Consider the following 20,830-nt stretch of genomic DNA (forward strand, 5'->3'; position numbering starts at 1 on the left):
ATGTCTTCTTAGAATGAGCACATTGATTGAAATACAGAAAATTTGGGAACCCTATCATGCTGTGTATTTTCTGAGTTTAAAACAATCAATTAATATGGATAAAAAAATCAACACTGGGTGCTACAGAAGACTGGAAAACACATAAGGAGTTCTCATTCTTCAGAGTTGTTATTTTTTACATTTTGCAATGAAAGAGTAAAATAAGAAATATTCAGGTACCCAAGTAGATCCTATCATAGTTTACTRATATATGAAGGGCATTTCTTAATAGGTGCTAACAGACAGGTTCTCAATTGTGCATGAAGTTACACTTTACTAATGCAAATGACTCATTAAAAATTCTAATACTTTCATATATTCAAGGATATCCATATCTACATATACAATATGGACGTACATTTTAYTCAGGTCTAGGTCTAAGACTACCCACGTCCACATAAATCCAAGACCTTTACCTACTTTACATGTGGAGTGTGAACTTGCACTCATTCTCAAATCCAAATTTCATTGCCCATTAAGCCCTAATTAGTTATATGCTAATGATTTGGGGTAAACAAATGGTTTAGTTGTAAAATCACAAAAACTTGGCATCTGGTTTCATAACTATTTCCTAGTAAATAGCTATTTCCTCTCTTAAATTAAAAAAAAAATTATAATTCATTTTTAGATGAAATATGGTGAAGGATACTCAGGATTCAGTCTTCAATATTAAATGGTAAAGGATTATTTATATTTTATTTCACTAAATTAAGCATTTATTTACAATGGACTAAGTTCCTTTTCCGAGGATATTTTCAAAAGGGATACTACTAGGAAGATAATTGGCCTCAGATCATTATTATCATTCTATACTCTTTGTAGGAAACAGTAGCTCCACCTACTTTCCTACTTTTAAGGAATAGTAAAAAAATAATAATAATAAAAATAAATTACTTACAGATTCTGATGGCCTTGGGCCAGACAATGGAGAATAATTAATTCTGTATTGCTGTACTGGACCTGGAGCTGGTTCCCATCGGACATTCATGCTGTTCGGTGTGGGGTTATAAACTTGAATATTTCTTGGTGTTCCTCTCTCCACTAGATCAAGGATAATTTAAGTTAAGTTTTACAAAGCTGATTACTTAAGAATGATCTATTTCTACTTGAATTTACTACTGCGTGAAAAATTACCCRCTTAAGAGAAGCACAAAATACACATTTTAGCTCACGCTGGCATTCAGATCTCAGACTCCTGGAAAATTTTATACATGTTGCATGGACATCAACATGGATTAACACCASTACTTGCCAGTTACAGAATTACAACCACAACCAAGCAGGTGAACAGAGTTTCTTACACTGATGTCTTAGGTTGGGAGAAAAAAATTTCCACAGTTGACGTAAAATGAATGAGAATTCCTCARTTTCAGTTGGTTTGAGTCACTTCCACAAAAGTCCTAACACATTATTAAAAGGACTGTTTTACTTACAAGTTCTTCCAGTATCAGTCGTACGTCCACCATCCCCTTCTGAGAAAACTGGAACCACAGTAACAGTATAAGGTGTGTTGGACTCAAGAGACCTCAGGATGACGTAGTTTGTGTTTCCTGGTACTGTGGTCTACAGATTTAAAAAGAAAGGTAGAGCTGCAGCATTTATATAAAAAACACAAAAAGATAGATTTGTCGTATCTCCCTTACTGATGAAACTGATTTTAGATTATTCTACACTTATGTTCCCACAAAGGAACATAAGCTGAAATTAATATCAAATTACATTTGATTCAGTATGAGTTCAAATATATATATTTTTTAATACTTACATCCCTGATTATAGCTGTATCTCTACAATCCAGCACAACAGATTACAATCTCCTGTCCTTTAAAAACAGGGCCCTTCACCACATCTCATTTGTAGACTGGATATGACAGAATCTTTACCAAAGACGAATGCAGTTGAAATTTGAAGTGACAGGTATCTTCTGGAATTGGCTTTCAGGAAAGTTCTGTCTTGGACAGTATTTGTTACCTACAGATGTTCTCACTTTTGGGTCCAGATCGTGTTCTACTACTATCAGTAACAGAATCTATAGTGATCTCTCTAATTACAACTATTTAACAGCTCAGAGACATTAAGAAGTCACTTTCTAAATCAAATATAAATTGTATAATACAATATGTAAATTACAAGAATTAATAAATTTATCATGTTAATAGGTAGAATTCCTTAGCATTTAGAAATATTTAGTTATCAGAAGCAATCCAGATGTTTTTTGAAATAGTTCTGAGTGATGTCCTCCTTGTTTAACAAGCACATCAGATTGCACAGATATAGAAAATTAAGCCCAAGCAGGAAAGAATAATATTTTCCAATCTACAATGAGGGCAATCCAAACCCATTTACAGAATGGTTTTATCTTCTAATTACTTTAGAAGACTKTATTAAGACACTCGCATGGATTTTTATGCTTCAGCAAATATCAAGTCAGGTGACTGCTTACAGTCCCATGACTACTTTAGAAGTAAAAATGGGTAGAAATTAGGTCTTCTGACTTTATAGCCCTAAAAACAGCTTTAGACCAACACACTTTAAGAGTCATAGACATAAAGCTGTGGCAGTAATTCCTGTTCTAAGAATTAATCACTGATGATCTAATATATTAAATCAAACATTGGTATTGCATATGGAATATGTAACTTTGCTCTGCAAAGGTGCTCTTCAATTGCTCCAGGGTGGCTAAGAAYAGAAAACAAGCAAATAAGATCCATCTCTGTCAAGGGGATCATAGACTGTTCTTTATCTAAAATAGCCAGTTAGATCCACAAGAAASACTTACCATTTCTTCTGCACCTCCAGCTGTAGGCACATAAAACACTTTGTATTGACGAGGACTTCCTTCTGCATGATCCCATCGTACATTCAAAGTACTGGTGGTTGGGTCATAAATTCGCATGTTCTTCACAGTGGTGAGAGGTTCTGAAATWGGTCAATGTGTGGTCAGAAATGTGGGTTGCATTCTCTCATGGGTGTATGTCAGATCATGAGTATGCAATATTTAATTATAAAATTTTAAAAATTAACTGTTTCACTAGTTTATGTTAAATGTTGTCTTCATTAACGAGAATTCATCAGCCCCATTCAAAAGCAACAGGAATATTAACCACAATTAAAAAAATAATAATAACAAAAAGCTTATTTCTGGATATTATTTTAGAATGAGAAACATGATTGCATTAGGATTATTTTATTAATTTCTCACCRTGAACACTCTTTTATCTGACTTTCCATAGAAGACTGAAAAGTAAGCCAAATGTTAACTATTAGTTAATAGAACATTTATCTTATATTCCCAAAGTGTGTATCATAGCAAATCACTTAGTGCTTTCTGTAGGAATATCAAAACAATACTACCATCACAAAACTGTACAGTCTCAAAGAGTACACTGTAAAGAACAGTCTGTTAACTGAAGGTGCTAATAGAAAAGCAGTAAATGTTTACTTAACAGCACACCATCAGCTAGTAGTCCATGGTTTCTTTGCAATGAAGTTTGTTTGGAACTCTTATATATTTCAGCTACTAAAATCTATCCAAACACAAACAACTAATGTAAATGGGATGACTTTCACCATAGGAAATCTGTCTCAGCTAATCTGAAAAGCAATACATCAGTTTTGTTTCACATCGGGACTGAACGACAGACCTTAAGAGGAATGGCTGAGGGTTACTTAGTCTGGAAATGAGGCTCAGAATAGACTTTATCACTCTCTACAACTACCTGAAAGCAGGTGGTACTGAGGCAGGGCTAATCTCTTCCCCAAAATAACTACCAATAAGACAAGAGGAAATTGTCTCAAGGTGCATCAGGGGACGTTCAGGTTAGATATTAGGAAAAAWTTCTACATGGAAAGAAACAMATGCAAGAAATACAAGCATCAGAACTGTCTGCCCAAGAAGATGATGAAGTCACTGTCCATGGCAGTCTTAAGGGATGTGAGGATAAGGCACTTAGGGGCATGGTTTAACAGGCATGGTTTAACAGGCATGGTTTAACAGGCATGGTGTTGAAAGGTTTACAATTGGACTCGGTGATCTTGAATCTGTGATTCTCTCATTTTATGATCAAGATACTTACTGGTTCTGCCTCGGCCTGTCATTCGTCCCCCTTCGCCATCAGCATACATTGATGACACAGTGATAGCATATGGTGTGTCAGGCTGCAGCTTCTGTATCACTACGCTATTCTGCCGCCCTCCAACCATAGTCTGCAATAGGACAAACCAAAAAGATTAAAATCACCTTTATGCTAAATCTTTCCATTTTAGTCAAGAACGCAACTATTTGATRCAGAGCAGAAAACACTAGGATTTGTCATATCATGCAAAACTCTTGTGACTGAAACTGACAGTAGACATTGAACAGAAATAATGTTCAGTAAATACCCATTTTAGCTAATTTAGACAGAGTCCAGTGAYACAAAGCTGGTATTTTTTTAAGACTTCTAAATTTGCATGTAACTACAATTACACATGAACTGTCAGTCTGTTCTACACTAGTACAGAGCTGTTTTCACCACACTGCCTCTGAATATATCCTATTGAGTTTGGTAAGTGCTTTATTCACTKTGATAGTCTCTAAATTTCGCTTATTATGCTCCACTCTCAGGTGCAACACAAGGGTGGAACAAGCTACAGATCTCTAAAGTACATTTTGTGCAATAACAATACTGTCTCTCCTTGATTTCATACATTTCATAGTATGTTGGTTCATTAATAATTGTTCTAAAATGTTTTTGTTAAGAGTATAAAAAGTACTGTACATCTTTCAATTTTACTTCAATATAAAACTGTTGATAAACATACATATCACAATTCCCATTAAGGAAAAGACTTAGCAAATGGGAATTTTGCACCTGCTCAAGGGCATCTTTTTTTTTCTTTCTTTTTTAGTACTATCTGCATATTCTCAAAGTCTAGTTAGTTCAGGCAGTTATAGCACAATACTTAAAATATGTCTAAAATAATGAACTCATAATGAGAAAGTATTTATGCACCTTCACTTTACATTAGAATCAGATTTTTTAATTTATCAGGAAAATTCATTTGTATTCAAGCGTCCATCACTCAGTTCAGTGTATAAACTCTTTGAGCTTTCCATCATGGCGGCCTCCACATTTTAGTAAAATCTGACTCCAAATTACCATGATGGCCTCAATACTTTGATATGCYGGTTTTGTAGACCTGTCTTCAAATCACCTTTGCTCTCTTCTGGTCCCAAGACCATCAGACATCAGACCAATCTCAGAGCAATGAAACCTTTTAGAAATTCCATTTTAAATATTTCAGCGGGGACACTGCTACAGTTTCTCCACTAACAACAATTTAATCAAATGCCACAATCATAAGGAAGGGGACAAGAAATTGCTKTCCTATGACCAAGAATCACAAAAGATTAACATTCCATTCCATAAAGACAGTATGAATGTTCTGTGCGCTTTCCTGAGAACAGAAGTGTCCTCACCAAAGGCTACTGCTTGGCTTTCTCTCTAGATGAAAACAACTAAATCTAGTCCACTTTCAGTGTCACTACCCACATTTCCACAGAATGATCGTTCTTTTTTCACTTCAGCAATTACAGGTCACACTCGTCGGATAACATGACTATTTAATTAACCTCACTGCTATCGATATCTCACTGGAATTGCACTGACTGTCCAAAAAATTGCCTGTGAGATCTTTGTGCTTATCTCTAGGCTTTTCTCAGACATATTGTTTCTTAGTACCATTGGTCTGAATTTAAAAAAAAAAAAAAATTACTTCAACTCAAATGCTTGCTGTTCAGAAGAGCATACAAGTAGAACTGGGTGTGGAAGCATCCAAYCAAACCTAAAGTAAACATGCCTAGATATGCTTCTGAACATGTAAGATCTCAGATTACAGTAACAAGCTAAATATGTGTGGTTTTCTTCTGAGGCTCTTCCCATGAGTCACGTGGCAGTAACCACAACAGCCTCCTACTGCAGATTAAGTATCTTTAAGTAACACACACTTTTGATAAACAGACTGATTGAATTACCRTTCCCAGGCCATATTGCTTAGACCACCAGCAGTCTGCACAGCTCATGCTGACAGTCRAGTGAAAGCTGCCTGATCATGTGATATTGGCTCCCTCCCATCATTACAGCTGTTCAGTCGCATTAAAATACACTAAAATACCTTAAACACTACCCTAAAACACATTTTCCATGATCTAGCTTTTGCAACTGCCATTTCTTGTTGGTTATTCTGTCTCTAGTATGATAAGCAAGGTTAACATACAGTTCAGGGCTGTCCACTGTAAAACCCATGGCAAAGCCCATCTGACAGCACAACAGTGCTCATTGGAAAAATAGTGAAAAAAAAAAAAAAGAAGAACGTGAAAGAGAATAAAAAAAATAAAAAGAAGTGGTAACATGTACACAGTTACTATAAATAGAAATCTTCCTCTAAAATACAATTAATATATGCATTGCTAAGCTTTGGAAATAAATTATCTCATTATTTAATTTACAGGTAGGTTTAATAACAAGGTTTAATAACTATAGCATTTTTGGATTAGTTACCGATTGTTCAGGGCCATCTCCGCTGATAGGCTGGTAAATGATCCTGTATCTCTGTACTCGACCACTGGCAGGATCCCACTTCACAGTCAAACTGTGTGAAGTTGCATTGTACACCTGAAGGTTTCGTGGACCACTCTTTGGGGCTGAGAAAGGCAGTAAAGCATAAAATAAACATAATTAAAGGAAAAAAAGGCAAAGACAAATACTGCACTCACACTTTTAGGGCTGTATGAATGTTCCACCAAAAGCAGAATGTATTAAAAATAAGAACAAGACAACACAAATCGTAATGTTTGTAAAACAGTAAACATGTGGCAATCCAGTGTTTAGCATTCCTCCAAATACACGATGTTTAATAAACAATCTCATCTTCTTAAAGTCAACATTCTGCTCATTCTAGAAAAAGACAGGTTTCTTTAATATCATACCTGGAAATTCAGGTTCTTACCTGGTGTGGTTATAGGCACCAATGGTACTAGAAAAAGAAGTAGAAAGTGTTTTCAGACTCTTGCATGTGGTTGCCTTCCAGTTTAATAACTATGAATAATAAAATGTAGAAATCCTCAAATTACTTACATGTCCGTTCACTTCCAATCAGGTCATCACTTTCGGATTCATCAGGATAGATGGCAGTAACGGAGACATCATATAACGTATCTGGATTCAGATTTTCGAAGACCAAACTATTCTCATCCCCATTCAAGATGGTCTTGATTAGAAGGGAAAAAAAAAAAAAAAAAAAAGAGAGAGAGAAAGAGAGAGAGAATGAAAGAGACAGAGGGAAAGAGAGAGAGAAATAAGTAACAACACAATACAGTTTTACACAGTAACATCACAAGTGACTATTAAACATTGTATTTTAGCTCCTCTCATAGAATTTCCAAGGAGCACAAAAACAATGCTTCCCAGGCATAAGTCATTAATTAGATTTTTGATCTTAAAAACACATCCTACAAGACACTGCACCCAAAAATCCTATTCCCATTCACTCCTACCTCCTGCTTTTCAGAGCTTCCATAGGGTCCCCAGGTTATTCTATACAGAGACACATCTGGAGCTCCATGATCCCAAGTTCCTCTGAAACTGTGCTTAGTTACATCTGTGATTCTGAGATTGACTGGAGCTGGTACAGGTTCTATTATGAGAAGAATAAAAATACACTAAAAAATGTAACTGCAAAATGAATATAGTTAAAGCAAATAATTGCTCAGATAAATAATTTAGAAAATAGTCTTCTATAGGAATTTCAGTTGTCAGTTACTATGCTTCGAACAACCACCACAAAATCCCATTGTGAAACTCAGCAGTAATGCATTATAATACACACTCCTTAAATAGAATCTAAGATAAAAATATATATAAGCAGAGCTTTTAGGAAAACTCACGAGTGACAGCTTCTGCAGATATTGGTAGAGACTCCCCTTCATCATATACAGCAACAACTTTTACATTATACAGTGTTTGGGAGGAAAGGTCAGTAAGAGTTGTGCTGGTTTTGGATCTGTCAACTTCCACCTAGGAGTAAAAATAATGGGTTAAGAATTATAAGTTGTTTCATTTATGACCCTGTGTTTAAATTTTGAGAAAGAAAATGTTTGCACTAAATTTTATTATTTTGCCCTACATTTACACCTGAATGCTGAGAGTCTGCCATTGCAAAGTATATTGTCCCACATGGCAGCAAACTACTTCTGGCTGTTTCACTGCTTCATTTATTTTGCAGAAGAGGATGCAAATTGCAACTCCAGAAAGTTCTCATTCCCTTGTAGAAAAAACATTTAATCCCCAAAGAGTTGGTTCATGGATAGCAGTGCACTTATGGAAGGTTGCACATAAAGAAAGGCATCTGTAGCAATGCTCATGCATGTGGTGTCAGTGAGGAGAAGTGCTATCACGCCTCCTTCGATTCACAAGCATGTTCCTCCTAATTGTACACTGTTCCTAAAGCTTGGCATATTAACAGTCATGGTGCAGAAATGGATACATCACAAGTGACTGAATGGATATTTATCAAAACACAGAACTCCCTAGAGGGTCTGAGACCTTTTCCCCTTCCTTATGATAAGGAGGGGAGCATGTGAAGAATCCTAGCCCTAGCTTATTTAGCTCCCAAGACATCCATACCCTTTCTCAACTGATGTTCCCTATTGTCAATGATGACTTCTAGTATTACTTTTAAATTATTTTCATAATCCAACTTCTCAAAAGAAAATTCTCTTCAAATATTTGCAAAAATGTTCTTTTTCCTTACCTCCTTTATGTCAGCTTCTTCAGCATCTTTGTATCTTATGATGTATTTCCGAACTTTGCCTGGGACAGGATCCCAAAGGACATTCATTCTGCTATGAGTAACATCCCTAATTGTTAAGCCTCTCGGTCCAGGCAAAGGTACTATAAAAATAACAACAGTAGCGAGTGAAAAAGTTATTCATAAGGGTGATGCAAGCCTCTCACTGAATGAATTATTTTCATTCATTTAATACAAATGGCAGCAGTAACTTTCTAGGTAATTAATTGTTCCAGTCATTAGACTAGGAACTTAATTCCATCAACCATCATGATAGCTAAAAATTGTATTACTGTATTAGGTTCACCTTTGTTAATTATGAGCACAATACTTTTAGAAATATCAGTGTTTCTCTTAACAGTATAACTTTTGGTGACAAATTAAATTAGCCACTTTTCATGTATACTTAAGAGTCTAACATTGTTTAAGAACATAGGAATAACCATACTGAGTACATTGAGTCCAGAAACATGCCTGCAGCAGTAGGAAACGTATTAATTAAGGAAAGGTATAAAAAAAAAAAGGAATGTTTATATCAGTCTTTCTCTTAGTATGGTATGTTTCCTTCTTTGCCCCCAGGTTTTCAAATTCTATTAATATTTGGGGGTCACAGATTCATTGTACTTAAGTGAGCTCCTCTGAATTCAGGAACAAGGTTCCTAGTAGTTATTAATGCAAATAAAATTGAATCCCTTTTAAAAAACATAACCTAGAGACCATCAAATCAACTTTCTTCATTATTTAAGGAAAAAAAAACTCTTTTGTTCCTCTTTTAACAATTGGTTCACTTTCATTGAAATTTCCTTCAGGATACTTCGGATTCATAACTGTAAAGTAAAATACATAAAACAGAAACTTTGTTCAACCAATAACAAAGTAAAAACTGAAATGTGCATACACGTCACTTCTTGGGAGGTGAGTGGGTCGCTGGTGATATCGCCAAATAATACATAAGCAGTTAAAGTGTACTCAGTATTAGGGATGAGGTCTACCAGCTGAACCTCATTCACTGATGGTCCCATACGCATCTGCACATTTGAAAAAAAAAGCAAAGAAATGTTTAAAAAGCAAAGAAAACAGAGGCAGAAAGGAAAACAATGATTTAACTTAAAGGGAATTTTGTTTGTGAGATTTGTAGCATATTTACAGTTTCCTGACTGATGTCATTGTATACAGTATCCCAAGCAAGTTCACACAGCACTTTCAAGTAGTACATGCCGCTTTCTTTTGATTGTTATGATACAGAAAGYAAATCTATCATTTTTTTCTTAATTTTGTTTTGACAGAGTACAGGTAGTGAAGAAAATTTCTCTTACCTCTTTTTCTGCAGTTGGAACTGTGGCATTCACAGGTTCATATGTTAAAAGATAAGCTGTAGCTCCATTGAGAGGTTCCCATCTCACTCGCATAGAAGTTGGTCCAATGTCATAAACATTCAGGTTTCTAACTGAAGAGATTGGCACTGACAAATAAAAATATACATATTAATTTATTGCCATTACTGTTTATTATTTCTACTCTCTGTATCTTTCATATTTCCCAACACAGGTAGTAATACAGAGGACAGAGCATATAGGCATTGGAAAGTGAAGGGAAATTAATCCCTTACATTCAAGAATCTGGAAAAGGCAGAAAAGTCRCTCTTTGTTGCATTCAATATCAGCATACCTAAGATCACCAACATACAGAGCTCGCATTAGAAACATAATAGCTAACAATATAGAAAAGATGCAACTATTGAAAAATGCTTTTGTTAATCTTACAAAATTAGAGTGRATTTCATATAACATTTTGGTTTCTAACAACAAGAGTTAATAAATGAGTACAAGTCTGTTTATGATAACATTTCTGGAATTTATAATCTCCATCTTGTAACCAATACTTGCTGCTTTAGGCCAAGAAGGCTTGTACAGCAATTTCTTTACAAGTCTGGAAGGAGACCAAAGTTGGGACAAACATTTTTTACCATGCAGTAGTTTCTCTTAGCTACAATTTCTAAGTCAAAATCTCAATGACCAGTGTAACTCAATATAGTGAGCTCTTGGATTGTTTTCTATATATCTGATTGGTTGTTAATACATTATTCACATTATGATGCTAACTTACAAGTTGTTTCAGTCCCAATTAGAGGTTCACTGCTTTCATCTTCTACAACAGAAAACACGTTGACAACATATTCTGTTTCAGGTTTCAGATCTTTTAGAACTGTCGTAGTTTCCATCCGACTTACATAAAACTATGCAAATTAGAAGCAACATTAAGTAAGTGTTTACAACAAATGCATCTGTAATCTTATCTCTAACAAAAAAAAATCCTTGTGAAAATCCTCAGAAATTAATAGTATAGAACTAACAACAAGCATGGTCTTAATCTTCTATGCCTTTTGTCTTTACCACTGCTTTTGCCAACAAAGCTGTAGGGAAAGTTCAGGCAGACACTTTTTTCTACCAGGGCTGGCTGTATCTAGTATTACTCATTGTGCCTCCTGCTTTCACACATTGTGCACACATATATTACACAGCAACATGGACATGAGGRAAGTGACATAGATATATGTTACTACTTTGGAAAAGGCATTACACACTCAAGGTAATCTAGGTGGTTACAGTACGTGCCATTAGCAACATCTTGCAGAACAGAAATGGGAGCAGAGTCAAGCTGTAAAGGCAGTGTGCACTGGAATGGCTGCTTCAAATCTAATCATAAGCCAACTTCTGAGGTAATGACAAAATCTACAATAATTTAAAAGGTTGTGATTTAAAAGCCACATTTAGAGATGACACATTCTGAGYTAGGCACGTGCAGGTGCCTAACTCCGTTCTCCTAAACATTATTCCATCCAGTTAAAAAGAGCGATGAGCAATCGATACTGCCTAGTATCTAGGGTTGTCTGCTACTGGCTCTCTGTGTAGAGAAGTAGTCACTACAAAAAGAGCATGATCATATGCACTAACAGTTTGAATCTGTGCCTAAGCACATTCTCCAAAGTACTATTATACAATGCTCATCTAAAAACTACCTTGCAACCCACACAAGTCTACCCATGACTATGCTCAGAAAATTTCCACTGCRGACTCATTTAGACTAATGAAGGACAAAAAAATATGGACAGAAAGCAGTTACGAGAAGATCCCACTCAACTATTTTTAAAAATATATATTTAATTTCCAGATTAATAATTTTAAAACAAAGCCTGCTCCTCATTTTCATAATTTTGTTTCTGTTTTATAAAATAAGGTATTATTTATCTTGGAAGCCTTTTTCATTTATTGTTATACCATACACAGCCTAATAAGCATAAACTTCAGAATGGCATTGCTGTTACACAAAAGCCCAAGGTTRTGATGGCCAATGTCAGAGAAGAACRTGCAGCACTAACCTGCTGGGGTCTGCCTCCAGAGGTAGGGTAATATTCAACTCTGTATCTATCCACACTCTCAGAAGGTGGAGTCCATCTTAGTCTGAAAGAACGAGGTGTCACTTCTGAAATAACTAAGTTTGAAGGAGGTGGCAAATCACCTACAAGTGGAACAAATTAAAAGTCATTAATTTATTCTTATGTCATCAAGAATGAAAATATAAGTTACAACAACATAAAAAAATGTTTTTAGAACKCAGTCAAGGCATCAAAATCAAACATTTGAGGTATTTGCTCATGTTTCTGCTTTCTCAGGAAACTATTAAAAGAAATGTGTGAACAGACAGCTCATCATCACACTCTCAAGCCCATGCAAAGTCCCTATCCTTTCTACTCCACCCCCAATATCAGTGTTTCATCAGGGAACAGGAGCATTTCTCCATGTCAGGCTTTGGTTCTGAGCTGTCAGACACTTATACTTCAAAAGAGCAGAGCTGCTAAAATTTTCTTTTATTGGATAAGTATCATTAAAAAAGCTGCCAGAAMGAGCAGAAAGGTAACAAACTGAGCGCCATGTTTCCTGACTTGGGGAAAAAGGCAGGCACGTCCAGCCATGTCATGCTGTGCTAGGTATAACGCAGCCATTGTTTAAAGGAAAAGAAGAAGCCCTGTGGGTAGTCCAGGTGGTCTGCATAGCTTCCTTAGAGCAGCAGCTGAAAAAACAGCCCAGGGCTACACAGCATTCCCAGAAAGGATGAATTCTCTAGAATATGSGATGTACCTGGGCCTTTCACACTGTTGCACAGATTTGTGGTTACATCATCAACAATGCTAGCCAGGAAGGAGAAGTCGGCGACGTTGAATGCATGAGTGTCATCTGGATCCGTTGCAATCTGCTTCAGTTCATTTTCATCTGCATTTTTAATACCTTATGGAGCAGATAGGAGAATGAAACTTGTTAGAAGCAGCAGCCATGATACAACCTGCCATGAACATAACCCTCTAAACACATCCTTTTAATTCTCTTTTAGATACTTAGGTATCTTTACACTTCTGCGTATAGTTAGCCTACCTTTTCATACAATACTTACCAATGGCATAAAGTTCTACTCCCTCATCTCGGAGCCTTCTTGAAGGAGTGACTACATCATCTTGYGATTTGCCATCAGTGATGAGAACACCAATTTTGCGAGCTCTGGGCCTTAAGCCTGCATCTTGTCTGAAGTTGTTTTTTAAGATGAAATCCAAGGCCATTCCTAGCATGATACCAAGGAGATAACCATCATTATAAACAACTTTAAAACAGACATATACTATTTTGACATGACATTCAGCCATGATAAAAGAGAGTATTTCATCTTGTTCATTTTACTCTGACAACATCATTCCACAATTTACTTCCTTCAAGGCGCAGTCAGAATTCTACTGAAGTCCATCATATACAGTTGCCAGGAACCAGCTCTATTCCAGACCTTTCARGCCCTCTGATCTATTACCTTTTATGCATTATCTTCCTATGAGATTGTCTGTAGCCTCCCTTTTGGGCCTTGTCTTTATTCCAACCCTGACATGGAACTGCCTTTTCTTCTCATATGCCAAAATGCAATCCTGCAGACTTTCACCACCCAGTTCTTCTCAGATCTTCTCCAGGTTTCCATTAARGGGTCTCTATGCTTGTTCTCATCCAGGCATACCCAAAGTGAATTATAAGCCCCTTTGATCAYGTACAGATTCGAGCTCATTGAGTGATACTGGAGTCAACTAGGAAAACTTTTCTAATGTCACTTCTGGAAAATTTTATAATTGTTACATACCTGTTAGAGTATTTCCTCCTTTATATGGCAAGTTGGCTACAGCCTCTAACAAAGACTGCTTGGTTCTGTAAGCATTGAGGTTCCATTCCGTCCTGGGATCTCCACTGTACTGTGCAAGACCTGAAAGTAGTTGATTATTAAGCAGCAATGCAGCAGTTATGCTTCACCTACCCTCAGACACACATGGACTTACCAATCTGTACTTTGTCAGGGCCAATATCAAAAACTTCAACAATTCGGGCAATGAAGTTCCTGATAGTTTTAAAATTTGGTCGTCCAATACTCCAAGAGCCATCCACCAGCAGTACAATGTCAGCTTCTGCTCTGGTTCTACATTCTAAACCTGCCATACCAACCAGAAAAATATAATCTTAGCTACATCAAACCATAACAGTTTTCTTTCCCCAACCTCTTTTATATGACATATGTCATGAATTAGCTTCCAAAATATCTTTAGGTTTTTTCACTGGCACTCTGTCAAGTATGACCTATTTGTGAACATTATTCACACTAGTAACTTGTTCCAYGGCAAAAGCTGTATAAATTTTTTCATATATATATATATATATGTATGTATGTATTTCAGGAGTAAGACTTCTAAAATATATAGAATCACTGAAGTGTTTTTCTCTATTGTCATATCATTTTCTATATTGATCCTTGGAGATGGTTGAAAACCATCATATCCCTAGGGGGTTGTAAAAGCCCACTAAGTTAACCACTGATGTAGCAGTGAGCTTTATCMTACTGTTCAAATTCGGAGTATTTTAGTCTATAGCAATGGTTGGATAAAACTACTGCTCTCTTTTCAACTACACAGTAACGGAATTAATAGCATGTAATACAAACACTTTCAAATAAACAGCATTTCTGAATTTGAAGGGGAAAACAGAGTAATACAAAAGGTACAGAAGTTKGCACATATAAGAAAGAAAGAACACAATTTAGAAGATATGCAAACATAAACACAGGTCAAGAGAAATAGAGGCAACAAGAACAAACATTTATATAAAGCTGCAATGTTCTGAAAAGGTAGAAAGTTATTTCAGGTATCTTYGGATTACAAATTACAGAATAGAATATATATCATTTTGTTTTCAGCACAAAAATATCACAAAATATTTATACAAAGTAGTAAGACACAATTATTTTATCAGCAGCCATTTGCAAAGAAAAAAAAATCCTTGCTCTCTCTCTTTTCTTGGAGATTGTGTTACCAGCTGCAAATTCTCTGGCTTCCTGCCATCAGAGCTTCTGGTCTTTATATGGAAGAAATCCCATTGAGAAAAATCAGCCACACTCATCACAGTTGAAAGACATTGTGATTTCATATATGTTCCACATAATTGATCCAACACTGCAGACTCATGAACATAACTACTCCATGTACCTGGRGGTTAAAAGCATGATCCTCTTCTGCAGAAAATACAGATCTAGTCTTTAATCAGGACAATAAAATAGACTGGGTGTAGGGTTTAAATAAAATCATGTTAGTTCAAAAAACTGCATGCATAACTTTAATATGGAAGTTAAGGTTAGCTTCATGTACAATCTAACAGTTAATCCATTTTGACTTTTATTTCCCCTCCAGCTACCGTAGTTCCCCWAAAGGAAAATTCTAGCAAAAGAATCAGACCTGGGGTAACTTTTTCCCCCTATTAATATATAATGTACTGTTACCTTTACAGCCCCAGATATAAAATTAATTTTTCGCATTAACCATGACTCAAATCCATGCATTAGTAAAACAAATTACCTTAAAGATAATAACACTGAGGAAAAAAATGACAGCTACAGTAATAAAAATAACAAACCACTCTTGATGCAATTATTYTTCTGCCAGAATTAATACAGTTTTATTCAAATATCACTGATGGCCTGTTATGTAATTTTTCTCAGTTTTACATTATTGTATAAGACTGCAAAAGGACTGCAATAACTTCAGCAGTTTCTGAAAATGTTATCAATAAAATTTTCACCGGGCTTTTTATATAGCCCAGTGTAAAATGAGGGCATCAAAGTTACAACAAAATAATATGGAATCAACTGAATGCTGTACTTAATAGTCAGGAACTGCATTCTTTAATTAACTTTCAAAAGTCTTTGCAGTTAGGTTCTTTTTAAAAAATTCTCTGTTCTCTCTGATCATCATGCAAAACTTGAAATGATCTGAACTTCCTGCTGTATGCCTGGCTATTAAGAAGCAAAGACCTGCTGCAGATAAGTTCTTCACACCTTCCATGCGTGAGGACAAAGTCCTGAAATTCTATTTGCCCAGTGTTATCCAAAAATATGTTTGGCATAGATGTTCAGTTCACTTGCAGTTGCCCATTACCCACACAGTGGGAGATGTTAGCATTAGAATTATAGATCCTTTGGTCAGAAGGTTCAGCTACACAGGGAGAAACCCCCAAACAGACTGGCGAATACTCCGYAATTGCACATCTGTATTAAGCCTTTTCTATCTATAGCATAAATAACATTATTTATGCAACATTTATGTTCCACGTAAATCTAAAGAATATACCAAAACTCTGAGCCTTCCTCAACTATGAGCTCTTTGCCTATTTTATATTTATTATATCATAGTCTAAAAAGGAAAAGTCATCACATAAGGATAGTCAAAGAGCAAAGCTCTGCTTTAAATTCTTTGTTCTACTCCTATGAGACCCTACTAGACAAGCCATGATCTCTATTCAAGAATTTGACCTTATGTAATTTAACACAGATGTGGATGGCTTGCAAAATGCTATGCAGCTGGCTTTAAGTGATCAGCAAACAGGGTTTGCAAGAGCGATCATCTCCGTAAGATCATCTGAAGGGTGTAGAGGACTAGAATCATGAAAGAGGGAACACTCAGTGGTCATTTCAGACCAGAGGTTGTATCATGAGAGTGGGGAGTACAGTGAATCCTGTAAATAAATATTTACATGCATTACAAAAATGATAAGGAAATGCTGATAAACACTTTTGATCTTATTTTTATCTGTAATCTAAGACTAGATTTTCTTCAATTGAATTATGTTTACCTCTAGATAGGAAGGGCTCTGTAGTAGTATCTGACAGAGTGGTCATCTCTTGTCCAACCAGAGGGCTGCTCTCTCCTCCTTCAAACATTCCAAAAACATTTACCTTATAGGTAGTTCCTGCCCTGCAATAGTTAAGGAAATGTACTGTAACTAAAGACACTTGGCGAGCCAAGCGCTGACACTTCACAGTGCTTAGTTACAAAGTCTTCACAGTTTTAGTCCACAGAAAAGAAAGTGCAAAAATACAATACTCAAAGACCAGATCTTCCATCAAAGCCATGAAACTCTAACAATTTAAGAGCTGTTTTTAGATCTGTACTTACAGAGTTTTTTCACTCCAGTCTTTTAAGACTTTAAATTATCCTATTTTTAATGCATTCACTTTATATGCATAAAATTCATAAAAGATTTTGGCATGTTATGAAGCTTACTTTTTAAATCCAGCTCTCCGAAAAAAGATATAGATCTGGAAGTAAACTAGTTATTTCTAATATAACTAGTTTATAACTAGAAAGAACCTTTGGGAGAAACTTTAGAAATCCCAGCTTTCTCCTCCAGTGTCCCATTAGCTCTCTGTTATGTGAATGCTGCCTCTGCCTACATCTTTAGCTCCTTTTGTTCCCGTGAGAACACGACAAATGATAGGGATAATCTCAGGAGAGCCCTGYCAGGTGCCTTTCAAAGACTTCATAGCGATATTCTTACAGCTTATTGCCAAAGCACCTCCTTATAGAGGATTTTGCAAGGCATTCCAATCCTCTATCATGATTAAACAAAATCTTAAGCTAAAGATTATTTTTTTAAGATAAGTTATTATTATCCATACCTAAGCTCCTCTAAAACCACTGTGCTGTCRTACGGCCCCACTATTAATTCTCCAAGGCTTCCATCATCTTCAGTAGGGTGAAAAGTTACTTTGTAACCCTTCACTTGCCCTGGGGCTGGCTCCCAGGTTACTCGGAAACTTGACATAGTAGAATCAGAAGTCCTAAGATTTCTAGGTGGCTTAAAGGGAGAGGCTGCAAAGAAAAAAAAAACAAGATTCAAATCAGATCTTCTTATGAAAAAATCAACAAGTATTCTTGAATGTAACAAGTATTCTTGAATGTAAAAATCAGTCAGCAAATTCAGTATTAGTGACTTAATTAGCAATGATTTTTAGACTTATAGCATACATTAAAAAAAATCTAAACTCTATGTTCTTTTCACAAGTATCAAGATACAAAAGACAAATTTCATTTCACCCTGCTTTGGGTATCCCAAAGTTAGGTATGTAGACTCTGCTATCTATGCTGCTTCTACAGTCAAGGAACAGAAAGACGGCCAGTTACATCCAACTGATCTTAAATAAATGTTGACAGTAGGTCAGCTGTCAGGTACATTGACACYTACTTTCTCTACTAATTATGGAGAAAAACTACCAGTTTAGACTTAGTTTCTCTTTTTTAAATGCCTCCAAGTAAGTGGAGGTTTACTATTGCACATCTTCCACGGGAAAAAATAAGTAACAGGATAGAAGGTAGCTATTTAGTCAATACCAAAGACCAAAAGGCAAACTTGAAAATGAATGACAACATGTGATGAAACAGTCTTCTAAAAAACAAGTCTTCCTCACAAGCTACCATAAATACATTCCATCTCATTTAATTTTGAGGGCAATGTTTAAAAACAAGTCTGATATTCTTAATCAGAGATACACTCTCAGTAKCAAACAGCAAAAAGTTGAGCTCAAGCCCTACAATTGAAACCTCCRACAAATCAATTTCTGTTCTCCCCTTTAACAATTTATTTATTTATTTATTCCGCTAGTTCCTGATCTTGGCAGACTCCACTATACTTTTTCCACTTTCTGCACTTACATTTTCTAAGCATAAAACCTTAATTATCAAATCATGTACCATTATACATACCTGTTGTTCCTTCTGCTTTTCTTGATTTTCCTTGTCCGAAATCATAAATTGGAACAACACTGAGGTCATACGTAGTTTGAGGCTTAAGGCGCTTCAACACTATGCTTGTGGCAGGAGCATTTACTCTTCCAAACATCTGCCTTCCTCCACTCCGTGGTCGGTAGTAAACACGGTAAGACAAGACTTTCCCAGGTGACGGCTGCCATGTAACTCTCATTGTATGCTCCGTCTCGTTGTCTACTGTCACAGTCCTGGCATTTGGTGACACTTTTCAGTGTAAAAATATGGATAAATATTTACTTTGTCACACAAAGATAAATTAAAATGCATGCCTACAGGATCTATTCACTTGTATTAAAAAAAAATCATGGATGCCTTTAAAATTACAGTATTTAATAGAGGAGAAGGTTTACTAGGGAGGGTTACTGAGGGGGRATATTTCCTTTATAATGTTAATGCCTTAAACAAACATAAATCTGTTTTCTACTACAAAGGAAAAAATAAAGGATGTTATGTAATGAATGATAGGATAATTAGGAGCTCTATGTAGTATCACTTTTCTGTTATCCAYTAAGAAATGCATTCAATATTCTCAAGCAAAAAGTGATAAATTATATAGTCATTGCTGTTTTACAGACACACTGCTCTAAAGAGGTAAGATCTTCTACACTTGAAATTTATGAGATGCGTATCTAATCTCCCAGGTGTCGGGCTCCATTCAACAGATTTTTCAAGCCTTTGGAAAGTTGGTCACCACTAACTGCAGGATAGTACCAGTGCTGAAATTAGCCACAGATTGCAGCACTCAGCTTCTAAAACACATTCCAGACTATACAAATGTTACAAAAGACCCGAAGTGACATAAAAGGTATGCAATGCTGGCTGTCAGCTGGATTGAACCATCTAGATTTTGGCAAGACAGAATCTTCTTGGCATACCAGAATCAGTCAGTATTTCATCACACAATAAGGTAAGCTTTGCAGACCACAGTATCCTCCTCAGTCTTAGGAACAGAGAATTTTCAGTTGTGTTTGCACCAGAAAGAAGAAATGTTAATTAACATCAGGTCTGGGTCTACAGATAGACCTGGCAGAGTCTGCTTGAAGGAAGCTACAGATTGCACAGTCAAGCTGCCAGCTGAAGTTGGAAAAGAAAGGACAACTAACACTGTTGTCCTTGCAAGTGGGAGGAGCTATGGTGGCTACCCTGGATCAAAGTGGGACAGCTCGTACCAGCTCCAGCAATCACTGCTCTTGGTTGGCCTTATGAGAACCTACACTGGGTCAAAGACACAGGTTCACCTCGTCCASTAGCCTGCCTCCAACAGTAGCCAAAAACAAATACCTAGGATGGAGTATACACAGTGCTTCCCTCAGAGCACTCCTTCATCTTCACACAGTCTTCTTCATGGAGTAGCAGAAACATCAAGGCTCATTCTCCTGGAACCTTTCCTTCAATCATTCATTTCAGTTTCTCTTCTTACTGATTCTTGCTATGCAGCAACAAACTACTACTGAGAGACCAGGGTCTCTCAGTGTTTCTCAGACTGCTTACACTGCAGAGAGGCTTGAGCCATCTTTGCCTTATGTTACCTAACATGCCAACAAGTAAGAAAAAAGAAGAGCTACAGGAAATGTGAATGGGAAATACCCAAATCACTCCCTGAGCCCACTTKTGAGGACTATGAAGAGCAGAAAGCAATCTAACATGAAAAGGAAATTGATTCTGTGGGACTTTAATCTACTTTTCTTCCTTACTCTACACAGCATTTCTTCCAATTTGTTTCCAGCAGTTTATGGGAGCCTAGCTTCAAATTAACTTTCAGACAAAATCACAGCACAAATCACTAAT

The 20,830-nt window shown here is 36.2% G+C and overlaps 1 protein-coding gene across 1 annotated transcript in view; it reads right to left on the bottom strand.

The window, feature by feature from the left end:
• The window catches only part of COL12A1 (collagen type XII alpha 1 chain), a 92,440-nt gene that overhangs the window by 39,474 nt on the left and 32,136 nt on the right, over window positions 1–20,830 (bottom strand). Inside the window, exons 15-35 of the mRNA XM_026051259.1 lie at window positions 18,980–19,246; window positions 17,896–18,088; window positions 17,070–17,191; window positions 14,234–14,383; window positions 14,041–14,160; window positions 13,318–13,482; window positions 13,008–13,154; window positions 12,248–12,387; window positions 10,975–11,104; window positions 10,185–10,330; window positions 9,767–9,896; window positions 8,833–8,972; window positions 7,967–8,096; window positions 7,577–7,716; window positions 7,158–7,290; window positions 7,030–7,056; window positions 6,582–6,724; window positions 4,116–4,245; window positions 2,819–2,958; window positions 1,473–1,602; window positions 938–1,080 (exon numbers count right to left, since the gene is read on the bottom strand). Coding sequence (XP_025907044.1) covers window positions 938–1,080; window positions 1,473–1,602; window positions 2,819–2,958; window positions 4,116–4,245; window positions 6,582–6,724; window positions 7,030–7,056; window positions 7,158–7,290; window positions 7,577–7,716; window positions 7,967–8,096; window positions 8,833–8,972; window positions 9,767–9,896; window positions 10,185–10,330; window positions 10,975–11,104; window positions 12,248–12,387; window positions 13,008–13,154; window positions 13,318–13,482; window positions 14,041–14,160; window positions 14,234–14,383; window positions 17,070–17,191; window positions 17,896–18,088; window positions 18,980–19,246 — 2,966 coding nt within the window. The remainder of the gene's footprint in view (window positions 1–937; window positions 1,081–1,472; window positions 1,603–2,818; window positions 2,959–4,115; window positions 4,246–6,581; window positions 6,725–7,029; window positions 7,057–7,157; window positions 7,291–7,576; window positions 7,717–7,966; window positions 8,097–8,832; window positions 8,973–9,766; window positions 9,897–10,184; window positions 10,331–10,974; window positions 11,105–12,247; window positions 12,388–13,007; window positions 13,155–13,317; window positions 13,483–14,040; window positions 14,161–14,233; window positions 14,384–17,069; window positions 17,192–17,895; window positions 18,089–18,979; window positions 19,247–20,830) is intronic.

This window comes from Nothoprocta perdicaria, unplaced genomic scaffold, assembly GCF_003342845.1.
Source record: "Nothoprocta perdicaria isolate Ctin4 unplaced genomic scaffold, notPer1 scaffold_74, whole genome shotgun sequence".
Classification (NCBI taxonomy): Eukaryota; Metazoa; Chordata; class Aves; order Tinamiformes; family Tinamidae; genus Nothoprocta; species Nothoprocta perdicaria.